The sequence below is a fragment of the Cephus cinctus genome, unplaced genomic scaffold (genome assembly GCF_000341935.2).
Source record: "Cephus cinctus unplaced genomic scaffold, Ccin1 Ccin1_scaffold0189, whole genome shotgun sequence".
Lineage (NCBI taxonomy): Eukaryota > Metazoa > Arthropoda > Insecta > Hymenoptera > Cephidae > Cephus > Cephus cinctus.
The window spans coordinates 1,138,894-1,163,692 of record NW_014332911.1 but is presented as its reverse complement, the minus strand read 5'-3'; the positions used below and the strand labels follow the sequence as shown (position 1 = coordinate 1,163,692).

General features: G+C 42.0%; 2 protein-coding genes across 14 annotated transcripts in view; one reads left to right on the top strand and one right to left on the bottom strand.

Moving 5' to 3' along the window:
* Positions 1-136: 136 nt before the first annotated feature.
* Positions 137-2,312, top strand: LOC107264622 (uncharacterized Golgi apparatus membrane protein-like protein CG5021). 4 transcript variants are annotated; one of them, XM_015733074.2, is made up of 6 exons: positions 137-274; positions 363-548; positions 980-1,056; positions 1,176-1,410; positions 1,780-2,034; positions 2,104-2,312. In XM_015733074.2, exons 2-6 carry the CDS (start codon positions 534-536, stop codon positions 2,170-2,172), a joined length of 651 nt encoding a protein of 216 aa, XP_015588560.1. In that variant the 5' UTR covers positions 137-274; positions 363-533; the 3' UTR covers positions 2,173-2,312. The 4 variants fall into 4 exon arrangements, with proteins under 4 accessions (XP_015588560.1, XP_015588561.1, XP_015588564.1 ...); XM_015733075.2 differs by lacking the exon at positions 137-274 and having other exon boundaries at positions 419-548; positions 1,792-2,034; XM_015733078.2 differs by lacking the exon at positions 137-274 and having other exon boundaries at positions 423-548; positions 992-1,056; positions 1,792-2,034.
* A 537-nt stretch (positions 2,313-2,849) lies between these two features.
* The window catches only part of LOC107264618 (tyrosine-protein phosphatase Lar), a 266,051-nt gene continuing 244,101 nt past the window's right edge, over positions 2,850-24,799 (bottom strand). For 5 of the 10 annotated variants that reach the window (XM_025081875.1, XM_015733059.2, XM_025081872.1 and 2 more), the window contains 14 exons: positions 23,780-23,890; positions 22,739-23,014; positions 22,379-22,666; positions 21,398-21,421; positions 20,745-20,845; positions 20,317-20,646; positions 20,094-20,244; positions 18,235-18,531; positions 10,573-10,712; positions 10,280-10,482; positions 9,993-10,159; positions 8,510-9,870; positions 6,392-8,425; positions 2,850-6,316 (listed from right to left, as the gene is read on the bottom strand). In XM_025081875.1, the coding sequence (XP_024937643.1) occupies positions 6,248-6,316; positions 6,392-8,425; positions 8,510-9,870; positions 9,993-10,159; positions 10,280-10,482; positions 10,573-10,712; positions 18,235-18,531; positions 20,094-20,244; positions 20,317-20,646; positions 20,745-20,845; positions 21,398-21,421; positions 22,379-22,666; positions 22,739-23,014; positions 23,780-23,890 (5,552 nt within the window). In that variant the 3' untranslated portion in view covers positions 2,850-6,247. The remainder of the gene's footprint in view (positions 6,317-6,391; positions 8,426-8,509; positions 9,871-9,992; positions 10,160-10,279; positions 10,483-10,572; positions 10,713-18,234; positions 18,532-20,093; positions 20,245-20,316; positions 20,647-20,744; positions 20,846-21,397; positions 21,422-22,378; positions 22,667-22,738; positions 23,015-23,779; positions 23,891-24,799) is intronic. The other 5 variants (XM_025081873.1, XM_015733061.2, XM_025081877.1 and 2 more) reach the window with 4 other exon arrangements.

The following is a 24,799-nucleotide window of genomic DNA, read 5'->3' as shown; positions in this document are numbered from 1 at the left end:
CGCCAACTGCCAACCGTCAATTGGTCAAACCACCTACGAGATTTGATCCATCTCGAGGTTAGCGACTGGCTGTCTGCGTGGCGATTCGTGTTCTGCTTCACTGCTAATCACACATGATTCATGTTCACTACTAACCGTTCACTGTTCGCGTTCACGATCCTTTACCAGCGTAGAGTAGCCTTTTCATCCAAAGGAACACGGATGGTTGAATTGGCCCCGACCTCGTTTTACTATCGGCGGACTCGACGGATATGCTCTGCTTTCGGGCTTTCAGGTTGAGTCTTGTTTAGTCGGAGAAGCTTAGGGTGAGATCGTGGCCACCCTTAAAGTTACCTTACACGGTGGGACGTTCTTTTTCCCAGACGATGCAAGCTTCTGCAGGGGATTGTCTGAGCTGTTAGATTCGGCCTGGTGCAAGGGATGTTACGGTATTCACGAGTTTTCACTTGCGTTCGCAAGTGAATATTATCTGGCGCCACAATCGGTTTAAAGCAGACGGCTTTTTCCTGACGTGCCGCCTGTCAACGTGGAAAATGGCGTCTGCTTCGGTAGGTACCACTACGATTTACTTGCTTGCTTTATTATTGTCTTCTGCGTGCAGGTGTTGAACTTAGAGCAGTTTGATCATCGAAACTTCCTTAGGGTGACGTCTTGGGGTAGAGAGAGTTTTAACGAAACTGCGGGGTAGTTTGTATTTTGATATTCATGTGGTAATCAGTGGTGGTTATGTGTACTCTGACAGATGCGTTATGCATGTGACGTGAACTACGTGTTTGGAGCAATTCGGAGGACATTTCTTCGTTTTTCATCCTTTTCTTATTTTTGTGTATAAAATGTTATTTTGTCTTCGTCCAAGAGATTTGACACTTCTTGAATCGTTTATATTATTCACTGGGTTGAGGACATTTGCACGTTGCATCGCATATTAGCGAGAGCCAAGATACAGTCCCTTCGGGATGATGTTTCCTCTTATTTCCAGGTTCCATTACTGATGGATGATGATACGATCGCGTTTGGCGAGGAGGATGAAGCTGTTCAACGTGGGGATAAGCTAAAGTAATGTTTAAATGTTAATATACATTGAAATTACAATCATTTCAGTTTATTTTTTAACTCCTAGAGTTAGCTTTTCTTACAGATTTTGCTATTAATTGAATATATTGGTTTTGTTTCAGGCATCCATATGTGACAATGTTTCATTTGGTATTCCGAGTGACAGCAATCGTTGTTTACATGCTCTGTGGATGGTTCTCAGATAGCTTTATAGCAAGCTTCGTTACTGTAGTACTCCTTTTATCCATGGATTTTTGGACAGTAAAAAACATCACTGGTAGATTGATGGTTGGACTAAGATGGTGGAACTATGTAGATGATAACGGCAAGAGCCATTGGGTCTTTGAATCAAGAAAGGTTTAGTTTATTTCTTTTATAATTTAGTTATATCTGTTATTCTATAAATTACCATTGCATGAAATGCATTTAACAATTTATTAGAGGAGAGTCTGGTTGAGGTGTGTCCATCTGATAAGTCTTGCTAGCCCATGGCCAGTAAAACCTGCCTGAGCACTTTCAAGGTTTTCCAGCTTTCACATTTTGTGTCCTTGACACTTTCTCTATTGGCATTTACTACTTATCCTTTTTAATTATATGAAAAAACAGTAAATAGGGCATTAATAGTGCACAGTGTAGAGCAGTATAGAAGCTCAGTTACTTACTAAAAGAAAAAATTAAAATATTATATTTTGTTAAATGTATGCTGTTATGTGCCCTGTGTTTCAGGGTGCCCAACAGAATCGCATAAACGCAGCTGAAGCCCGTATTTTTTGGTTAGCACTGATATTGTGCCCATTGTTATGGGCCGTATTCTTTATTATCGCTCTTTTTGGATTAAAATTCAAGTGGCTTCTTCTGGTTTGTATTGCCATCATTTTAAATGGTGCCAATCTCTATGGCTATGTCAAATGCAAGATGGGCAATAATCAGAATATATCGACAGCCACAAGCGACTTTTTCCGAAAACAAGTAATACAAAACGTAAGTTGACAGAATCTTAAAAAAAAATGTTACTTTAATTCATTAATTTCTATATATATTTGATTTCAGGTGGCGTCGATGATGACGAAGAGTCCTCCCACCACAAATCCCACCAATCAGGCAACAAATATAATTTAATTTTTTATGTGAATCAATGTGATGTTACTTTAAACCCACATGATCCTTCCACATTTGTGTTTCAATCGTTGTACATAATATTTGTAAAGAATGACATGTGAAAGAGGAAAAAAGAATGAAAGAGTGTAATAAAAAGAAAATTTGAATGGTGTAATAACTAATAATCTCTGTGCATGTACATGTTAGTTATGCTATTTTATTGATGCCACAAGGCAATACATAATGTACATGGTATTTCTCCTTGTCAACAGACTTCCTCCTATTACACAATATTTAATTTGTATAATCGTTAATTAGTAACATCGTATTTAATATGCCGCCTCAGCCTGTTGTATTCTTTCTGGCAAGAAAGTATCACAAAATAATTTCGCACTCTCTCAACGTTACTTAGTATTTGACTCTCTTGAACCACTGTCCTGTTTCTTTTTTAGTTTACTCTATCCGTCTCATGTCTTGACCGATGCCAAAACATGCGTCCGCATATTTATTTAGACGAGTTAGCTGCATTTAGCTGCATCAGTGCCCCAGCTGCTCCTATTTAATATTGCGCGGAGCACAGCCTATTCTGGCGTCCTTTTATTTATGTTATCTCGACTATAACGTATGCCCCTATTATAAAGCCGCAAGGTTTCACGAAGAAGAATACAACAAACCACACATTTCTTCTATACATTCTGGCTCCCGGTTAATTTTACTTTTTTTTTTTTTTCCATTTTCATCGAAAGAAGAAAGTTAGCCACTAACGACAGACACGCAGCTAAAATACAAGAACGTACACGCAAAATTCTCAGGTGTCAACGGGGGGATGGTTGGTGATGTTTGTGGCGGTAGTGATAAGGCTGGGGACGGTGGGTAATGACAGTGGTAGCGGTACAAAAAAAGGAACGCAATAAGGACGCTTACAATCCATACTATAAATATACATCGTGGACTTTTCTTTCAACTATAATTGCGTAAATGCATTGGATCCGTGGGTGACGTCAATTAACGCTATCAACACATAACTAGCGATATGCTTACGCGGTAAATTCAGTATTGTTTCATTAATTTACTTACAATTTCTTTTTAATCGTCGCCGCTTTGTTCTTGCTCTTTCCATCACCGCAGATGGGATTTCAGTTAAAAGAACAAATTGTTCAATCAATAAATTGTTCGAGCGTCGAGTGATGACTTAAAATTAAATGATCGACGAAGCCAGCGCCTTTGACGGCGATCGCGTGAACATACGAACGCGAATAATGGCGGACATAGAACTTCGATGAAACGAACGCACGATACATTGATGAATTGAGTGATCGCGAACCTCCCATGAATTCTATAAACTAAATATTCTTAAGAAACATTAGCATGCAAGTTGATTTGTAAAAATATATAAAAACACGACGTTACAAAGTATAAAAAACGTTAAACAAGCTAAATATGCCGTAAGTAAACTTTTTATCGGGGTGTGCTGCTTCGATAGGATAACCATTTGTGACTCGCCCATTCACTGATTGCCGTTCCGGTTCTTTCTCCACATCCAACTTCCTCTCATTTTAACAACGCAGAATTGAATCTGGATGGAGCAGTGAGTGGCAAAGCCCAGCCTCCCTTATTAAATATTTATTATCTCCGTAACTTGGAAAATATCCATACAATCTCGATTCCCAATGTCTGTTCCATTTGTGTTTTCTTCCTAAATTTCTTTTTTCTGTGTCTATTTAGAATAATATTTATAGTAACATATATATATATTATATATATATATGTATATATTATTCGTTATGTATGTATATAATGCTATTAATGACAGACGGTGCATTTATGTACACATAGTCGTGAATTTCCGCGGGGCCCTCGTTGCTTCTGCATCGCGATTTCGCATGAACAATGTATAAGAGTATAAAAGGAAAGAAAAAGAAAAGAAGAAACGTAAACTCACTAATCCGTGCCATCGTATTCGCTTGGAAGAAAAGCCACATTGGCATCAGTGACACAGATGACAATATATACTTTAACATACTAGCGGAATGGAAGTGTCGTACAGCAAAGGTACATCTAGGTCGGCGTCGAAATCGAGATCGAGATGCCCTTATCTATGTTTTCTCAATCCTTATAATATATCTAAATTATAACTATTTGTTCTCACATATCGTTTTGCTTCGCCTTACGTATAAACTAGAGTTTGATAACAAGTCAAGGCTATAAATGAAGACACGCTTATTGTCTTTACAGAATAGAAGAATTTAGAGAGAGAGTCAATTGTCAACAAGAAAAAGCGTAACAAGGATCTCTGGTGGTGGAAGATCGGTGCTTTACATGGATGATATTTCATACACATAACTGACAGTGGAGATAATTCTCGATTTCGACGTCGATGATGAAAATGATGAGTAACACGCGGTCATTAGAAAATTGATTAAATTTTCAAAGTGAATCGCTGCCGGATTTGTGTCGTTACGTCTTGGAATGTGAATAGTGTAGAGGAACACGCGAGGTACGTAAGCCTCAAGTGGAACTTTGTACACGCGTCGTTATTAAAATTACGATAATGAGGGTAACGACAATGAGGGCACCGTAAGAACCTCAGGTGAATCCAACATACAGTGCTTCTCTATTTAAACTATTATTTCATACAGGTGTACACCGCAGACCATAGTGCACTTTCTTTTAGCTATAGGCACCGCTTCCCTTTTATTATTTTTTGACTCCTTCACCCTTCTCGCCTTTTTTTAATTCTTCCCTCACTTATCCATGTCTTCCTATGGCATCCTTAATTCTACAGCTTACACCGGTCGCTTAAGTGGCTAGATAAAGTTACGCTAGGTAGGTAATGAGAAGATCCCTATCGTGCGTAATGGGCTAGGGCATTAATAATTGTCGATTTGGCAGTATGGCAATTTTCTTATCAGTGAGCGGAAATTTTCATCTCTCTTGTTCGCACGGGAGTGCTTTCTCTCTCCTGTCGCTTCTCTTGATAGCGTTACGCATTTTCAAAATTCATTCCTCTAATGTACAACACGCATAGTACCTCGTTCAAATACTCTGCAGAGCGTGTCAGGAGCGTCGAATCCAATTTCTAGTTATTTTTTATTCAAATTCTACTTCCTTTCAATTCTTGCCCCTCTTTACAGTTTGCCTGTCTTTCCCCTACTTTTCTCAAAATTTGTTTTCTTCTATTCGCCTAAAGAATATTCTCGCCCTAGTTTAAGGAACGACGCGAAAGAGGGTTCAAAACTGGCCCAAGGATTTCGTCGTCTAGAGAAAGATTCTGGTCGTTTTGATATAGCAATCGATTAGTCTAGATAAAATTGAACTAGCTAGATACGATAGTGGGTGAGATTTCGATTCTCTATTAAAGGTTCATCAAAAAGGTTTTCGACTCTCAGGAAGTCACGTAAATTGACCAGACCTCGAGGACGTTGCATCCGCGTGTGCGTACTTGCCTCTTAGATATGTTCTAGGTCGGGATCGATTATCGAATTACAAACGAGCCCATGATATTTCATTGAGAATTCAACGAGAGAGAGAGGAAAGGGTTGGCCAGGGACAACAGCAAGATGTCGTGGAGTCAAGATTAGTGGATGCTGGGCTTAAATCCAGAAAAGAGTCAACCTCTCTTAACTTTGATTAGAGTCGAGATAGCTTTGCGAATGATGCGCCATCTACGTTCATAAGATTTTCTCATAGCGCACACCGATCACTCTCTACAAACGCAATAAGAATGAAAATTTCCTTAGGAAGAATTGCGCGTGCCGTGACGACGACGACGACTTGCCATCGACGAGATACACTTGGCCCATTCTCTAGTAGTTCTTCGTCACTCTCACCAAGAAGACACTTGAGATTATACTCAAGATGGCGTCTCGCTACACAATGTCCATTTACAAATGGATCCTTATTAAGTGTCCATGTGTCCAGTTCTTATTTTCGCTTAGAGAATACGGATTCACTCGAGTTCGTATATTTTCACGCACATTTCTAGCATCGTTCTCTAAACACGCCGCACTCTTGCTCTCTCAGGATTCTCTCGATTCCTCGAAGGTCGTTCACCACGTTCTCTGGCGGCTTCCCTCGGCTCCCGTGAGTCTGCTTGTCAGTTGGCGTAATGGTCGAACGAGCCCAAATATTCGAGACTTGCTCGGTAGCAGAATTGATACTGATCCTAAAGACAGAGAAGGAAAGATGTAAGTAGGCAAAAGTCAATGGTATATATATTATGTATGAAGTGGATACTAGCCTCGGTCTGGACCATGGCTGGACGTTGAGTGCGTAGTATTCTGACTGTCTGGAAGATATCCACAACACCCTCGTACTGCATGCGTTCGAGGACGATGCTGAGGGTGATGAAGACACCGGTTCGACCGACTCCAGCGCTGCAGTGAACCGTGATGGGTCCGTCCTGTCCAAACTGCTCCTTAGTCTTGTGAACCTGCCCTATGAAGTCGATGAACCCATCGCCTGATTTGGGTACGCCCTGCTCGGGCCAGTCTGTGAACTGGAACTGCCTGACCGTGCGACTGGCGCCATCCCGAGCGTCGGTCACTTTGAATTCTCTGAGGATGTACTGAGGCATGTTGTACTCGGCTATGGGATCCACCACAAAGCACTGGTACCGTATTGAGCGATCCGAGGGCCAATATTGGTGACACTTCTCTCTGCCCATTTCCTTGAGCTTCGTCAGCATGACCACGATAGTGGAATTGTGCTCCCACAGCATCCGCCAGAAGTCATCCGTGGTGTCGTTGAGAGGACCTTGTGTCGCTATATATGCCCCACGATAACGATATCCATCTATGAGACTGGCATTTATGTAATCAGATCCCTCTATATTGCGCTGTGGCTGAAGGCAGACTCTGGTGCACTCGTAGGGAAGGATGTGGACGAGACGATTTTTGTGCTTGTTGCACGGCAGGTTTGCTGAGATGAATCTCGTCGAGTCGGCCTTGATGTTGGACAGCTTCTTGAACTCCAGTTCCATGCCGGTTATATTGTCGAGCTCGGGCTGGACGAGCTTTTGAATGTGAGAGTGGAGATTCCTCGCCGGCACTTCGGTGTTGCCGCAGATCACAGCTTCCAATAGGGCATCATGGATAAATATATATTGATCTTCGGTCTGGACCATGTAATTGCGCTGAGCTCTGAGGCAGGTCACGTGACCGTAAATGTCGATCATCTTCTCGTGCTTGATCCTTTCCAGCATGGAGTCAATCACTATGAAACATCCGGTTCTCCCGACACCTGCGCTACAGTGCACAACCAATGGACCACTATCCGGTACGTTCAGGGACTTGACTCGGCGCAGGAACTGAAGGAATGGCGCTGGATGTTCCGGGACACCATGATCCGGCCAAGCTGTGAACTGAAGTTGCTTGATCTCGCGTCTCTCTGAGTAACCTGCTCTGCACACCTGGAACGTTCTTATGCAATAGGTAGCCAATTCCTGGACGTCGCTTATCGTCACTGTCATCTGTCCGTAAGTCTCTGCTCCTCTCGTCGGCCAATACTGATCGCACTTTATTCTAGTTCTCTCTTCCAATTTGGTCATCATCACTATGGTGCTGCTTCTCAACTCCCAACACATTCGCCAGAAGTCCGCGAAGGTCTCCTGGAGAGGACCCTGGGTGGCGACGTACGCATTTTGTTTTCTGTATCCGTCACAGTAATTTGCGTTAATATAATCTGAGCCCAGGATCCCGTCGATGGTTTGCAAGATGACCCTGGAGTGGTCATAGGCAATCACGTTGGCGTATCTATTCTTGGGTATGTTCACTTCCATGTTCGAATGGTCCCAGGTAAACTGTTGACCCGGTTCAATGGATTCGTATTCCTGGCTGAACTTCAAGTTGTCGTTTGCCTTTAGTCGCTCAATGTGGTTGCCCAGTTCGCTGATCGGGATTGGTGGGTGCGAGATCATTCCAGGCGTTTGAAAATTGAGTCTGCGAATTTCTACAGGATCTGAGGGTGCGTGATTCGAACTTATGTCCGCTGCCATTAGTGGACGCGTCACGGCTGCTTGGTCTGGCGCTTTGCACGGTTGTCGTCTTTTCTTTATTACAAAGAGAAGTACCAAGAAGACGCTGACCATCAAGGCTGCTATTATGGGACCTACTACCCAAACCATTCCTGGCTCTGGTCCGCTGGTCTTCACGGAGACCTCCGGATTTCCGTCGACCGGGGTGTTGGGATTGGGACGACGCGGAGGCTCACCGGGTGGCACTTCTCTCATGTCCAAAGCCAGGTACTCCGAGAACGGGGAAGAGGTGTAGAGATGCTGTAAAAAATAAATACCAATCAGTTCAGAAGGTCTCAATCAGCAAATCGTTCTACGATTATGACAATCTGAATATTCTCTTACCTTTCTTGGAGTATCAACGACAGCTCGCACGAAGATCCGGTATTTCTTGTTTCTCTCCAGCTTCCTATTCTCATAACCCTCGTAAATGTCTCCATTTCCTAAATGGAATGTATACGGAATGTCCCTGTGAGGGAACTTCGCAGCAATGTAAGGCGCGTTCTCCGTCTTTTGTTTGGTACCTTTGCCAGCGATCATGTCTTCGGTCAGCTCGTCAGGTTGCTTGTGGGCAGTCGACTTGTCTTCAGGTACAACGATGAGGTAATAATGAGATATCGGACCATATTCCTCTGACGCTTGGGGCAGAATTACTTGTATTTCAGCACCGTTAAGAACACCATAGAAATCAGGCTTGACCATCGGTTTCGGAGCAGCCATCTGAGTGGTGACAGCTATTTTAGCAGGTGGTTTATACTGTCCATCAGGGGGAACCGCACTGACGTTCACGTTGTACGTGGTGAACGGTTGCAGCTCATTGATGGTCGTCGACGTCTCCTCTGGGTCCAGCAAAATCTCCTTTCGCGGTACCACCTGAATCTGCGTCATACCCTGGGAGTCAACGAACTCTTTCACAGCGTCGAAAGACACTTTATACTTTATGGGATTGAACTTGATTGGGGGACTCCAGGACAACTTCATGGAGTGCGTGGAGGACTCGGGTGCTCTTAGGTTCAGGGGAACTTCTTCTGGTTTAACTTTGACTGTGACCTTTACACTGAGACGACCAAGACCCGTTTTGTACCTGACCGCCACGGCCACCGCGTACTGGGCATACTTCTCAAGGTTCAATAGGTCAGCTGATTCCGTCAGCCCGACCGTCTTTTGCTTCCACTCGTCAAGATCCTCCACGGCAGTCATCGTGTAAAATATCTGATAACCGACTATCTTATTGCGATTTGGAACAGGCTCCCACCAGACCTCCACGCTGGATTCAGAAGTGGCTATCGCGTTTACCGATATCGGGGCACGTCCTATGTCCATGTCGGTGACTATCATGATCTTCTCTGAGAAGGGTCCAGTTCCCCTGGACGTGTGCGCCCGCACGTGAAACATGTACTCGGTGTTCTCTTCCAGATTCGTGAAGACGGCTCTGTTCTTCGTCGTGTTGCGCTCGATCATCGGCGAGTGGTCGTTCTTCTTGTGAAATTGGACGTCGTACCTGATTATTTGACCGTTTCTGTGATTACGCAAGGGCTTGTCCCAGGTAAAGCAGACCGTGTCAGGTGTTTGGAAGTGATAGGACAAATTTGTTGGTGGTCCAGTCGGTTCACCCTCGGGACTGAACCAGTAGCGAACAGCCTCCTGACCAAAACCCATTTTGTTTTGACCAGCCACGCGGAATTCGTAGTCCACGCCACGTTCTTCTGCAATAAAAAAATACAAGGGGCTATTTTTTACAAGTTCCAATTGTACCACTTATACATATTTCATCGGTACGATATACTTTTGTTAAATTAAATTTTATTTCAGCTCCTAGCGAACTTGCCTAAATCAGTTATTTTGTACGTGTTCTGTTGGGTGTTTGAGATAAATTTCTCCTTCAGGGTCTGATTTTTAATTCCATATCGGATTCTATAGCCCAGCAGCTCCCCGTACGTTTGGGTCGGTTTGTCCCATTCCAGCTCCAAGACAATAGGATCTCGGTCCATCACCCTGAAAACAAAGGAGAAACAAGGTAAACAAGAAATCCTCGTTAAATGGAAAAAGAAAGGAAAGGGTCCTCCCTCCTCTCTCTGCGAAGAAACAAAAGGCAAAAAATCCTTTTGCACTCACTTGACGTTGACGTGGGGTCTGATTGGCACCCCACCAGGAGTTTTAACGTGTACGGGTTGCGAACGATCCCCGTCGCCCTTCCTAGTAAGGGCAGCCACCTGAACGGAATATTTGGTGTCCGGTTGGAGGTCGGTGACATTGAGCTCCAGTACCCCATCTTCGTGGACGTCGCGCCGAATTGGATCATTCAGCAGATCTTTTCCCTAAAGTTTGTGAATAAAGGTATTATAATAAAGAATCTAGTATATACGTATACATATATTGTATATATGGGATATGAGAAGATTACTCACTTCCTCTCGGACTTCTTGGACGTGGATGTGATAACCGCGAATTACGCCGTTTTGATCTTTGGCGCGAGGCGGTTTCCACTCGACGTGAATCGCCGTGGAATTGATCGCCGTCGCTTTGACGTCCTGAGGATCGCCCGGCACTGCAACGCAACTTCATATTAATCGACGTCCTTAAAGCGCCGCGACGTTAGCTGCTCTACGGACACTCTCACACATACAACGCAATCGAATTATGAGTAACATGATATAACGTATGGAAACTGAAAGTGGAAATATTAAAAAAAAATAATAATAATCATATGCGTTTAAAATTAATTGAATTAACGATCAAATGCGTCAAACGTCATCGTCCTGATTATCGAATGACTTTTGTCTCCGTCGTGAATTGCAGGTCCAACGTGTCGGTCGAAATTGAAAGGCGTGTCTGAAAATAAAAATGAGAAAAAAAAAGAGAAATTTGGAAAATAGTGAAAGTAAGATGGCGTATGTCAAAAGTAGAAAATTATTGGAAAAATAAAGTAAGCCAAACAGAACCACACACACTGACAGCATAAACACGTAACCCTGTACTCTGACAGTCTATATAGGTATATACGTATACTTTGACGCGTATTTTCGTCCCTTTTTACAAATAAAATCCATTCCGGATATATCATCCTCCATTTGAATACCAATAATTATATTTCCCGGTTATTATTTAATTGCATCAATTACGCAATTTTTTTTTTTTTTTCAATTTCTATTTACTGCTTCGCGTCTTGTTTTCGTAACGCGCGTGTAACGCGGGTAGGTGGACGATAATGAGACAAATAATGGAGGGTCCATGCACACGTGGAGAACCATCGTAAAACCGGAAGTCAATGGTTATCAATTTTTTGAAAAATTTATGGACCGTCCAGTATATTCGTGATGCACGCATTAAAAAAATGTAAAAGAGGTGTGCCTCGAGATAAGGGTTAAAAAAGATAAGCGTGAAACCAAGGATAGTCTATTGGGATACATCACGAAAATAAAGATAGCAGCAACTACGATCAAAAGTTCAAGAATAATATAATAGAGTTAAAATGTGCCAAAGAAAATAAAAGGCAAAGAGGCTCTCTTGGAATAAGACGGCTCCGTCTCACTCGGATTAAATATATATATGTATATGGTATGTATATAATATATACATACATATTTCGAACAATTCTTTACAATTTCTATGTTTCCGTTTCCTGTCTTGCTCTGCTTTTCTTATTTTTTTTTATTTTTGTATTTTTTTTCTTTCTTATTTTTTTATTCCCTTCATTTCTTTACCCTACACGCACAGACACAATCGCGCTAGCTGCACACAATATGCGTGCAATTAATTGCTAGGGGAAAAAAAGACGTGACGACGAAAGCATCGAGAATTTACGTTCCCGTGGTTAAAAAAAGAGAGACGTCTCTCTTGGCTGCTTGTAGGATCGTAGCAAATTGAAGGAAAAAAAGAAGAAGGCAAAAGATTAGAAAATACGGCTGATAGGGCGGCAATCGGCGACGGATTTTAAAAAAAAACCAGATATATATATATATATATATATGTATATATAAAAAACGAGAAAAAATTTGGACTCGTATTAAAAACTCGTGTGTGGCACAAACACGTGACTCGCTAAGGAGAATACTCACTTTTCTCAGCTGCGCCCCGAAAGTCGCCAAAAAAGTGGAAAACAAAAAAGATTCGTAAAAATTCGTGTCAATTTCGCTCGTACATGAGTAAAGATTAGTGAATATCTTTATTTTAAGGCATTTCAATGGGCAGCAATATCTAGTTTGGCCGCTGTCAAATTTATAGCCGGCCCGTTCAAATCCTTCGTCCATTCACCGAGGCATTCGCAACGCATTCGTACGTTTTCATTCGGCGACATTCTTTCTGAGACATTCGTCAACTTCCGTTCGTTCCTCTGCATCCGCATCTACCCTTCCGGTCACACTTATTTCACATTACCGTTCGAACTCTTAACATTCGATCTCGACCATTTATCACATTCTCTGCATTCCATTCGTTCCTCGGATATTACGTATTATTTTCAAAACAATGGCCGACATTGCAATTAGTTTGGATTGCACGTGAAATTGTTTAATCCTCGTATAAGTTAGTTTGCGCTTCGTCGCAGAGAGGCGGGAGACGTGAGACGTGAGAATATTATCTTTGGCATGCGCAATCACTACTCCAAATATGAAAATCAATTCAAAAATTCAAAATTCACGGCAATCTTTGGCCGCCTCGTACCGGGAGGAAAAGAAAAAAAAAGGGTGCGCCAACGAAAACGAAAACAGTTTTGAGAAAAAGAAAAACGAAATTTTTTTTTTTTTCCATACAGATTTTATATTCAAAATTTGGTTGTTGGATGACGGTCGTTTTTCTACGCTAATTTCTTTTTTCTTCCTCCGCGGCACGGCACATCGAGAACGGAAACCTATGTATACCTAATGCTTACAGAAGGACGTAATGATAATGATATCTAATGATGATAGATAAATGGATAGGGTGGTGCGGAGCTTGAAGAAAAGTGATTTGACTAAACGAGAGATGCCATTTCTACATTAAATATAAAATGCTAAATGGACACTCGTGATAGTAAATCGTATTGCGATCGGATGCGTCTGCGTCTGGCAGGCTCATGTGTTTTTTTATGTGTACTGGGGAGGGGGCAAAAGTTTAAGAAAAATACAAAAATCAAAAATCGGCTAATCGGGTGTGAGTATAGGTCTCTACACGCTAGTTAAGGAGCTTGAGGAAAATCACAGCAATAAGTATTATATATGTATATAAGGTTAGTTTTGAGTTTGGCGTTTAAGGGTATTCAAAATTGTATGTACGGTCGTCGAGGAAAAAAATTCAGCGTGGAAAAAAACGCCAGGAAGAGACTTTCTTTTTTTGTCGAATTAGTCAAAAAGGTGTATCATGTCTTTTTTTTTTTATTTTTTTCTCATCCAGCCTCATTCACTCTCAAAAATTCAAAATCCCTGTATCCTCCTTTCGGACGTGTACCGATCCTCCGAATTTTTTACGGTTACCATGGCGACGGCAAAATCGTAGACTCCTTTTAAGATCCTCGAGAAGAGACGAGTCTTAAGTTTGACAAGTCGCGAGTGACGGAGTCTTAAAAAATTTTGTTTTATTGGAGAAATTATGCTGGACAATGAAAAGGGTTACGTAAAACAGTGCAATTAAACGTAAAATGTAAATATATAAATTATTGGGAACGTTACTCAAAAGATCATTACATTCCTATTAAATACATACGTGGGTATCACTACCGTTTCAAAGAAATATTTTCACGATTAAGTACATAGTGGACAGGTATAAATATATATAGATATAGATAATGAATATATATAGTAAATAGGCGTTACCGATAAATTCTTCACGTATTCAAATAACAGAGACAAGTATATGTCATAACGTACAAGTTTCGAAAGTTCATGCAAAAATTGGTAGCGACTAAAATTGGTAAATTATCGTAATTGCCAGTAGTTACATTCCAGGTAGACGAACGTATCCTAATAACAGTTTACCTGAAGGAAACTGAATCAACTCAAAAAAAGAAAGGTATTTTGAAAAAAAAATACAGATGGGGACGAGGGGTGGGTGCCACCCTGTGCCAGGATCACGTTTTTTTCTAACTATACCACACGTTTATCTCTGAGTTAAAGCTCGTGACGTAGGCATATGTGATATTTACGATTTTTAAATTATTTTTTCTGATACACGACGAATTTACGAAAATTCATACTTGAACAGCGTATTGGTATTCAAATGTATTGAAATAATTGGTTATCTCTGTTCGCGTTATCCAAATTTGTCAAATTTCGACAAATTTCATCATCCTCTTAATTTGTCCCGAATTTTCCCTTTTTTTTTTTAATTTCTATTTTTCGTTACGAAAAGGATCCCTAATCGCTCTTTCAGGAGGAGCTTGGTATTCCTTCGAAATCGCAATCACACGCTCGCATTCACACTGTTTAACGGGCAAACCGTAAGTGTCGAAATTTCGTAAGATTTTTTCGAAAAATTCAAACGACCTCCGAAGCACGTTCGAATTTGCCGCGTAAAACGGTCTATCGACTCGCAAAGTAACATTCGAAAGTGGGGTGCTCTTTTGGTGCTGATTAAGTGCTTTTTTTGGTGCTTATTAAGTGCGTCAAAGTGCTCGGGCACACACGACGTGTGAAACTAGTGAGTGTGACAATAAATCTTAATCATCTGTCTTGCTCTTTCCTTTGTACACTGTGCTCGAACAATTATACAGGGTGTACGATAAACAAGCGTACACGTATATACAGAGATATATTGATATATATTATCTTGAATAAGAAGTGCAAATATATGTATGCATATACGTTATGTAACTACGCGATATATATATATGTATATTATATTCAATAGAGACAAGTAACAGTGTGACAGTTGGTGCCGGTGATGACCACTCAATAAAAAATTGTGCCTCTATATATATATAATTAGACGCGTGTGATAATTATTTGCTTTGTGCTTTCCGATCAAATGCGAGCTTACACACGGCAAAGGTGCTTTTGGCTGTGCTTATTATTTTATTTAAGGCTTATGCGCTTCGCGCCCGTCCGCCGAGTCTGCTTGGCCGTTGACATCCGCTGTCAGTTTGACAGGGCCGACGGCGTTTCGAGGGGAAAAAGGTGAAGTAGACATCCGGAGAGGTGGGGAGTGGAGCCAGGGGGGTAAAAATTAAAAAAAAGTCAAGAAAGAGACTCCTGATCGAGATTTTAATTTAATTCAAAATTTCTTCGTTCGACCCAAAATCATCGTCATTCGTGAGTTTATCATATCGCATTTCATTCGATCAAGAGAATGCGGAGGGACGAAATGATAGCGTGCAGTCGATAAGGAATGTGGAATTGCGGATGGAAATTTTCCAAAATAAATAGTCCCATGCATCGGCATGCCATTCATTGGATTTAATGGAAAGAAATGAATTTTTTTTTTAATTCGTGGGAATGGAATTTTGGATATTTTCTTTTGATTATTTTTATATATATTTTTTTTTTAAGAAAAAAATAAAGACAGACTCGGCGGATTCCGGCGACAGCGGAACGCGGAATTGGGAGGAGGATCGGAATCGTGGGAATGTATAGGAATGCGGGAATGCGGTGAGTATTTTTTGGCTGTCTTGCGAGGTGTCAAGTGGCATGTGTGACGTGTCAATTTTGGGGTGTAGGCAGGAGGGAGATTATTCGTATGCGAAATTTAAGGATTTTAGGGAATCATTGAAACAAATGAAGGCATGCTCTAACATGTGCAAACAATAGAACTAAATTTCAACTAAGGACAGAAGAGCCTTATATCAGAGAGATATATAAATATATATATAGTCCGTATAGGGTATACGTATACTGGGGTATATATATATATATGTATATACTTATGTATATTGAAAAAGAGTCAAGTGCGTTATTATTTGTTTGTGAGATACATTCGCGTGTGGTGCTAGATAAGATAAGCGTTTAAGATGAATCTGTAGGCTGCCCTTACGGTCATCCTGCTTTTACGTCATTTTTTTCCTTTTTCACTTTCTCCTAGTTTTTTTTTTTTTTTTGGTTCAATTTCCGTAGGGGACCACGAGAGAAATGTCTGTTGATTTTTGAATGCTATGAAATTGCACTTTTGGTCCATAAGGATATATAGTGACAGTCCACTGTTTCGTGCATGTCCATAATGATATATATATATATAGTGATAAGGTAATTGCGAGTCGAGGTATAATTTAAGGCGGAATAAGTAAAAGCAGGAGTGACATTGTTATGCGAGTGGCAGCCAATTCTATGGTTCATCATTACACGTGGCATAGAAGAGTGAGTGAAAAAGAAAGTGAGAAAAAAAGTGTGGAAAGTAACAGAACGAAAGAGTTGAAAGACGACTTTACCGAATATATCACGTATAACCACCCAGAAAGAAGATGAATTATCGTGAGAATAACATATAATTAGGCAGTTAATGTGAAACGGTAATCGTAATTTTAATAACTGTAATAATTGTAATATTTGGTAATGCTAATTGTAATCTTAAGTACTAGCAGTTTTGAAACCTGGCTCACAATCCTCCTGCAAATGCTTTAAAAGAGGGAAGACAAAAAACAGATGCGTGAATTATCATCATTATAGAGCGTTAGAGAAAAACAAAAAAGAAAGGAAAAAGAAAAGAATCTGTCCCTCGGATTGGCCAGAAAAATGACACGGATCCGAGAGGCGAAAAATCGATGATCATAATTAGAAGGTAAAACGTGATAAAACGTGAGAGTTGGAACAAGGCGAGAAAACGTACATATAACAGTAGACGAGAGAGTGACACAATGATTTTGCGGCCCTGTAAAAAAGTATGGTGAAAAAAGTTTGTTTAACAGGCTGAGCTCAAAAAATGATTATCAGCGTCGAAAAATCCGTGGCTGCGTATACCTGCAAAAAAATTTGTAGGACATAGGAGAATTTCGTGATTTCGGGAATTTCATACGACGACGTTTTTTTGGGAAAATTTGGTTGCGACGGGATATATCTTGCGGAGGGGCTGGTAGGAATGGTTTTTTTTTTTTTGGGAGTTGTTAATAGAGAAAAATTGTTCGACGCAAAAATTCCAAAAATATAAAATCTCGCCAGCCAAAAAACACGGCCAACGTCGTCAATGTACCGACGGCCAATTGGAAGTGCCACATTATGCATAGAAAATCGCACGTTGAAAATTCAAAATTCGCGCGGATTTCCGTAATCGCGGATGCGAGCATTTTCTTTGGCATTTGCTCCATCACTTTTCTTTGTTTCTTTATCTTTTTTCTCTCTTGCATTGAAAATTGGAGAATAAGAAAAATAAAAATAACGGGTCTTCCTCCCTCTCTCGCTCCCACTTTCTCAAATCTATATAACACGTGGTCGTTATACCCACGTGTGACATGTATATGACATAAGGTATAGAACAAACATAAAGCAGTGTGATAATAACAAACAGAAGCTTTTCATATAATATATCGAATGTACGTATAGAGATAGGAAATTGTTGTGACGTAATGAGTGAAACAAAAAGTTCGCAAACCAGGAAGTGGTTGGTCGTTTGAGTGGGAGAGGTCGAAGAGACGTTAGCGGAATCTGAAATCGGAAAATATAATTAACATTGACAACTGTACTCTGGCAGCAATAATAAATGTTTGGCATCCCGCACTTATCGAATCGCGAAATTTTGAAGAGATTTTTGGCGGGCTTTTATATTTTTGGCTCCGTTCGTCCTTACGTGGTAGACGCGCATTGACGAATCGGAATTTCTTAAACTCCCTCGCATAATCCTCTTAATAAACATATCTTTCCATAAATTAAAAAAAAAAAACATTTGTCTTTCGTCGCTTCCGCGACATTCGCGTCCGCAACGTTCAGTCCGCGAGACAGTACCAGGGTGGATAAACCGTTTCGAAATTCATGAAAATTGAGTAAGGACGTAGAAACAATAAAAATCTATTACCCATAGATATCGATTGATCGACGGGCATTGACTCTTGACTGATCACCGTGGGGTTTCCGGGGTTCGATTTAACACGTGTACGGTCCTGCTACGAGAATATGAATACCTTGCGGACGCAAACCGAGTGACAAAGAATAATTCGTCAGGTCAATGATACATACCATCTTCGTGAGTTCTGACAATGATAGGATAACAGGGAGGCCCATCACCTACGCTGGTCCCAGCCAGAACCCAGATCCGATACTCGGTCCACTTTTTGAGTTCGTCCAACACAAATTGCGTGTCGTTCAGCTTGATAACCGTGGCTTCCGAATCGGAGCGGCCGCTCTCGACGACTTGCAGCTTGTAGTAAGCGATTCGTCCGTTGCTACGATCGGCTGGCGGGGGCTCCCAAGAGACCAAAATGGTGGTAGGCCCGGTCGCTTTTCCGGTTACATTGCGAGGCGGAGCCCCGGGGACTGTATAACACTCAGTTGTAGGGAGAAACGAAACGAAGAAGAGGATGGAAGAGAATTTATAGAGAAAACTTTTGAGAATAGGAATGAGAGACTCCGGTGAGGTTCACTTTAAAGGACGTATGCATCTACATGCCAGACGCACTCTGCTCCTTTGGCTGGCCAGAGCACCATCTTCCCTGCCTTACGTTTCCCAAGGCTCTCCAGTCCAGCCTGAAGTTGGTTCGGATCGATAGTCTTTCAAAAGGAAGTCTTTCAACGTGTCGCTTTCAGTTTATCCCGTGGCCAACTTCAAGTTCCAAAAAGGAGAGAGAAGCGTGGAAGGTGATGCGAAAGAGTAGCTCGAGCAGAGAGTGGCTGGCATATGGAATAAATAAATAAAAAAAGGGAAAGAACAAATGAAAAAGATAACAAGGTAAAAGAGCAAAGTAAAGGATTGGTTATCAGTGCAAGTAATTTATAGAGACACTTGAGGAATGCGCTCGAATGATCCTTGAACAGTCGAAAACATGCTTTTGATATTAGAGTATGGCTCTTGAGCGCCATCTTGGATAATCTTGAATTGTCAGAATGAAAATGGAACATATTAAGTTTATAGTAAGAGAGTACGAGGATCCTCTCGCGACTCCAAAAACCATAAAAGTCGTACGCAAGTACGTACGTATGAATCTTGAATATCTATATAGTATATGTGTATTATATAGCATATAGTATATATGCACAACGAAAGAACGTGGTTAAACGTAATAACGGAGCTAAATCATATCATATATATATGTATGGTTATTGAGAATGTAAAAAAGAGGTGCCCAAAATGCACACATATATCGATGCAGTGCGTCAGTGCAATTTATATGTATATATGGTATGTACGTATATATATATGTATATATATATAAAGTGGCATCCAAAAACGTTTCTCTTTGCAACGCATGCAGTCATTCTCACTCTCCCACACTTGGTTAGGAAATCTAACGGGTGTCGTGAGTCGTCCCTGAGGATGGGATCCCCTGGGGAACCCCTGAGCGACCTCAGGGACGAATCAAGACCACGCGGCGAGCCGATTTACATCTAGCTGGACCAGGTGTAGGCTGTTGGGGGTCTACACGTGGTCGCATATAGATGCATGTCATTTCTGTCATACGCGATGATGCAATTTCTCTCTCGATTCCCCTCGTCGGCCTCTCTCACTCTCCCTCCATCTCCCCCTCTCCACATTTCTTTTTTCTTTTTACTCGAATATTCAACAATACTCCGAGTATTAGCTTACGCTACTTGCGGGGAGCGTCTAGCGCTACTTGGTTACCACTCCTACCTGCTGTGCCCGGGTCGGGATCGGGTCGCGATCTTCAGGATCGTTATACCTTCCCTATGGAGAAAAAATTCTAAACGATCCTGAAAGATCGCGACTTTTCACGATTGAGTCCTGTGGCTTTTTTTGAATTTCTTTTTCATTTCCTTTGTCTCCTTGTTTATAATTTTGCTTCGTTTTTTTTTTATTTCATCCTTCCCTTTAAGTTGGTACTCCTTGCTGCTGTGTGCCCCACCCATCCTTTATTGCTTACCGTACTGCTTCGTGCGAACCGGATACGGCGTTGTGGTGGCGCCTTCACCCCTTTGACTCCTAGCCGCCAGCCAGACGTAGTACAGGGTGTTCGGGTAGAGACCTGTCAGCGTGTAGTTCTCCGTGACGCCGATTCTTCGATGATGCTTCTCCTGAAAATAATGACTCGCAAATTGGGAACACTCGTCTAGCAGCTTCCGGTGACGATCCGGATCCGTCGTTACCTTCGCGTAGGTGTCGTTCCAATATAGCTCGTAGCTGAGAATATTCTCAGCACTGAGAGCTGGTTTGCTCCATTGGAGCGTCACCTTGGTCTCCCCGATATCGACAGCCATCAGCTGTTCCGGCTGACTTGGCACCCCTTGCTGGGTCTTTATTTGCACGGGGGGACTTACTGGCCCGGGGCCTACACTCGTCAGAGCCTGCACTCGGACCGTATACATCTGATAAGGCGTCAGGTCGGATATTGTTGTCAGCTGATTATTGTCGACCATCTGAGAAAGCCAGGACGCCATCGGTTGATCCGGATCCGTCGTATAATAGACCTTGTAACCCTGGACAGAAGAGACAAACGATGACGTTGCACCGGGGCTAATCTCTAATTCGGCAAGTCAACCTGCTCAATTATATTCCAATCATAACTTATACTTACGGTTACTTGACCATTTGGCGTTTGAGGCTCGTCCCACTGAATGACCATGGTGCTGGAACTCAGGGGTCGCACCTGAACCCTTCTCGGTGACGAACCAGGTTCTAAAACGAGATGCATATCATCTTTAAAAATTGTAAGGATGCCGGATCAGAAATTCAAACGGTGAAAACTGTGTACACTAAAAACTGAAAACTATGTGCCAAAGTAGAAAATAAGAGCAAAAGTACAGTATGCGAGACGGAGATCAATAACCTGGACTTACCTGATAAGGCAAGAGAAATAAGAAAGAAAGGCAAAGTAGGAAGCAAATACTGTCTCATTAATTGTGGGTTACCAAATAAAATTTTTGACTACAGAAACGTGATTGTTTCATCAGGAAACGTGCTTTTTAATACGTTTGTGTAATGTGAGGTTAAGTGCACGATACTGTATATTTAAAAAATATATTCCACAGGAGCACATCTTGGGACATACAGTTCAAACACACCAGTCAGATTTGACAGCTGTCATACTTGTTGTGCCAACGTTTGGGATAAATACCAATTGACAAGATAACCAAAATGTAACTGGATATATCTATACATGCATGTATATCTATATATATGAAAAAAGTCAAAGTCTACTGAACACTCTTAATACGTGATTGGACTCACTGGAACCTCCATTTGTAGATTCCGCTATAAAAGGGGCATAGGAAAAGACACACGATTATTCTTTGTTTTTAAAATTACTATGGCCGAGCATTTAGAAGTATCAGCGGATAGCAAGAGTGACAGTCGAGAAACAATGAGGAAATAGAATGGAATAAGATTACGTGTGAATGTCAAAAAAAAAAAAAAAGAGAAATAAAAAGTTAACACGTCTTATTTTCGATTTCAAAAAATTCCAGTAAAAAGATTTATCTCAGACAAAAATTTCGACAAGGTGCAACACAGAGAAGAGGGACGGAGACAGAGAGTGGATTGGAGACATTTGAATTTTTTTTTTTGGATCCTATATTGGGTGACACAAGGACGACGGAAATTGAGTATGCAAGGATTGAAAATCGTGGAAATTCAGCTGCCATCTGTCGGCGGTCAGAATCAATGGAATGGAAATGAGTTACGGTCGGGGTTTATTAAAAAACATGTCTTGGTCACTTACATGAGTCAAAGTGTCCGCGCATCGACGGCATGGAAAAAAAGTATAGATTTCTCCCTCAAAAATTACGTCGACAAAAATTCTCGTCTCTCTAGCGCTGTGCGAAAAACACTAGCTAGGTGCCAAAAGGGAGAAAAAAAAAGAGGGAAAAAAATAGTCCACGCACGCACACACGCCCACACACTCGCACGCGCATACTAGGTACTTCCGGTATCCTATTAATCACCGAAGAACTAAAATTCAAATAACTTGAGCATCGCCAAGTTCATGGTCATCGACAGTCCCAACAGCGCGATGCCGGATGAATGACGGAAATGACTGTGGACTCGGCTGAGGTTGTCAAGGCATGAAAATGAGCGCAAGAGTCACGGCCGTGGAGAAAGAACAAAAAAGATGGTGCATACAGTGTGATACCGGTAAGTAATGATACTAATGATGATCGAGTGGTGCATGAGACGAACAACGAGGCTGAATGATCCGAATGAAATACTGACTGGTCTCGCCGGTGGTGACGGTGACCGGGGCGCTCGGGGGACCTCTGCCGATACTGTTAACGGCGATGACGAAGAGCTCGTATTCCGTGTAGGGACTGAGACCTCGCACGTGATAGTACATGGTCGTGATCCCAGATATCTCGAAATACGCCTGGTGAACAGCTTGCTTGGGCTTGTGTTGGATCACGTAGTACTGAAGCTGATCAGGGCCCTTGTAGGACCAGGTGAGCTTGACCGAGGTGGCTGTGATGTCTGACACCTGGACATTGGCCGGTGGATCAGGTAATGCTGTAACAGAATGATTCCAAATAGAAGAGAGTCGGAGCCCGGTTCGACTTTGAGAGCTAAAGGTTTACCCACATTGAACTTTGACCATGGTCATGGCTTCTATGATTCCCAGGTCGCTGGCAGCTATGCAGGTGTAGTTCGACGACTCCTGGATATCCGTCAGTACCAGAACGTTCTTGCCAATAGGTATTTTTTCGTCCGGCGTCAAGTCCGTTGCTGGCTCCTTGCGCCACTTCACGAAAGGCATGGGCGCCCCGACGGCGACGCAGGTCAGGTTCAAGGATGCGCCGAGCATGACTTCGCTGACGGGTGGCGGAGGGATGGAGAATTGTGGCGTGACGCGTCGAACTGGATCGGAATAATCGACGTCAGAATACAATGGCGACGGAGGCATTAGCGGTGGGCTTTTTCTGGTAAGTCTCTGGGATAAACTTCCGGTGTACGAGTTCCGGTCTATGGGCAAACTTTCTATTCGAAATTTCATCCCACTTTCTTTCCTTCCTTTGCTTCTATGCGTACGCCGATCCTTTGCTTCCATCGCCCCTTATCACTTACTTATACATTTACTTTCTCCCTTCGTTCCTTTCCCACGACTCGAGGGATGCCGTGTTTAATTACAGTCTAATCACATTAAAACTATCTTGGAAAGTTTAAGTGTGTCCTTAGACTTTACCTAAACGCTGCGGCTAAGTCATTCACGGAAGATAAATAGACTAGGAATTCTCGTGTAATTTCTACTACGAGAATCTGACGTACCGACGCGTCATTGAGAATTTTACGCAATCGTGTGCATTACAAAATCCACTACATTCGCATTTAAAATTGTTTCTGGATTCGTTGATTAAATATTTTACACGCTCTCTACGAATTCGAAGGTGCGCAAATGACGTAACACGTATCCTCCTGTATCATAATCTTTTTGTTAGGCAAATAGTAATCGTCAATGATGCAATGGGCGACTATTGTCAAACACCGATCAGCCGGCATCCCCACAAAGAGTTATTTTCCCTTTAGTAGTTTTACATCTTGATAGATCAACGTAGCATATATACTGCACTCTGACCCCTAGCAGATAATTATTCCAATTATCATCTATCTAGTACTCGTACTTACTTTTGACATAGAGCGACGTAAACTTCGAGTATTCCGTACCGACGGAGTTGTTCGCCACGCACTCGTACTTCCCTTGATCCTCAACCTCGGAGTCAGTAATCTGGAGGGCACCTGTTGATAAAATTAAGAAAAATTATTATGCAGTCTAATAAATCCAATTTCGACAATTGGATCATATTTTCTCCACGTAAACCGTCCCTGAGTCGTGTTTATGGTCTATCATGGAGAACCTAAGTCTCGGTCTCGGCGTATTACATAGTCATTAGAAGGCATGACATATATATATGCTGTACGGAACGTATACATCAGGCTGGATAGTAGTACAAAGGCACTCCATCATCAGACCGGTATGCAGGGTTAGGAAGGGGTTTCGGGGTAAGGGAGGGACTTATCACTCAAAATCGGAATAGCTAATCGCGACTCGTTCGAATGAGATTTCACGTGCAGGCAACTGTGAATCGAACAACCGCACCCTGGTTCACCCTATAGGTGATAGCAGTTGCGTATAGCGTACGTAACCAGTGGCACGCACGCTACCGCCGCAGCAGCCCTTTAGATTCTTACCGGGCCGAGGGTTCAGTGTATACACACTGGATATACATCCCCGAGGCATAGACAGGGTGATTACATTGTAATAGGAGAAATAACGAAGTCACGATCAAGCCGCGTTAGCGCCAGGGCCAATTCATGAATTATTAATTGTCCACGCTGTGTGTACACGCACGCTTCTCCTAAGTCGGCCTCCACCTTGTTCTTCGTACATGGGATACGTCAGAGAGCAGGAAAGAATAACGGGAAAAGATGAGGAATTCATAAGTCTGTCACATGTCAAAGTGACAGTTCCCCTTCGGTAATCCACGTGACAGCTGAGCGAATTTCTCGTCGCGGGTGACGCGGCAGAAACTGAAGGAATGGGAGAAAATGTAAATATGGGAGATGGGGAGTCACTTAGAAGATGACAAGAGTCTTGGTGAGTTTCGGGAAAAAGGATGGAAAGGGGGGGGGGGAGGGCTTTTGGGG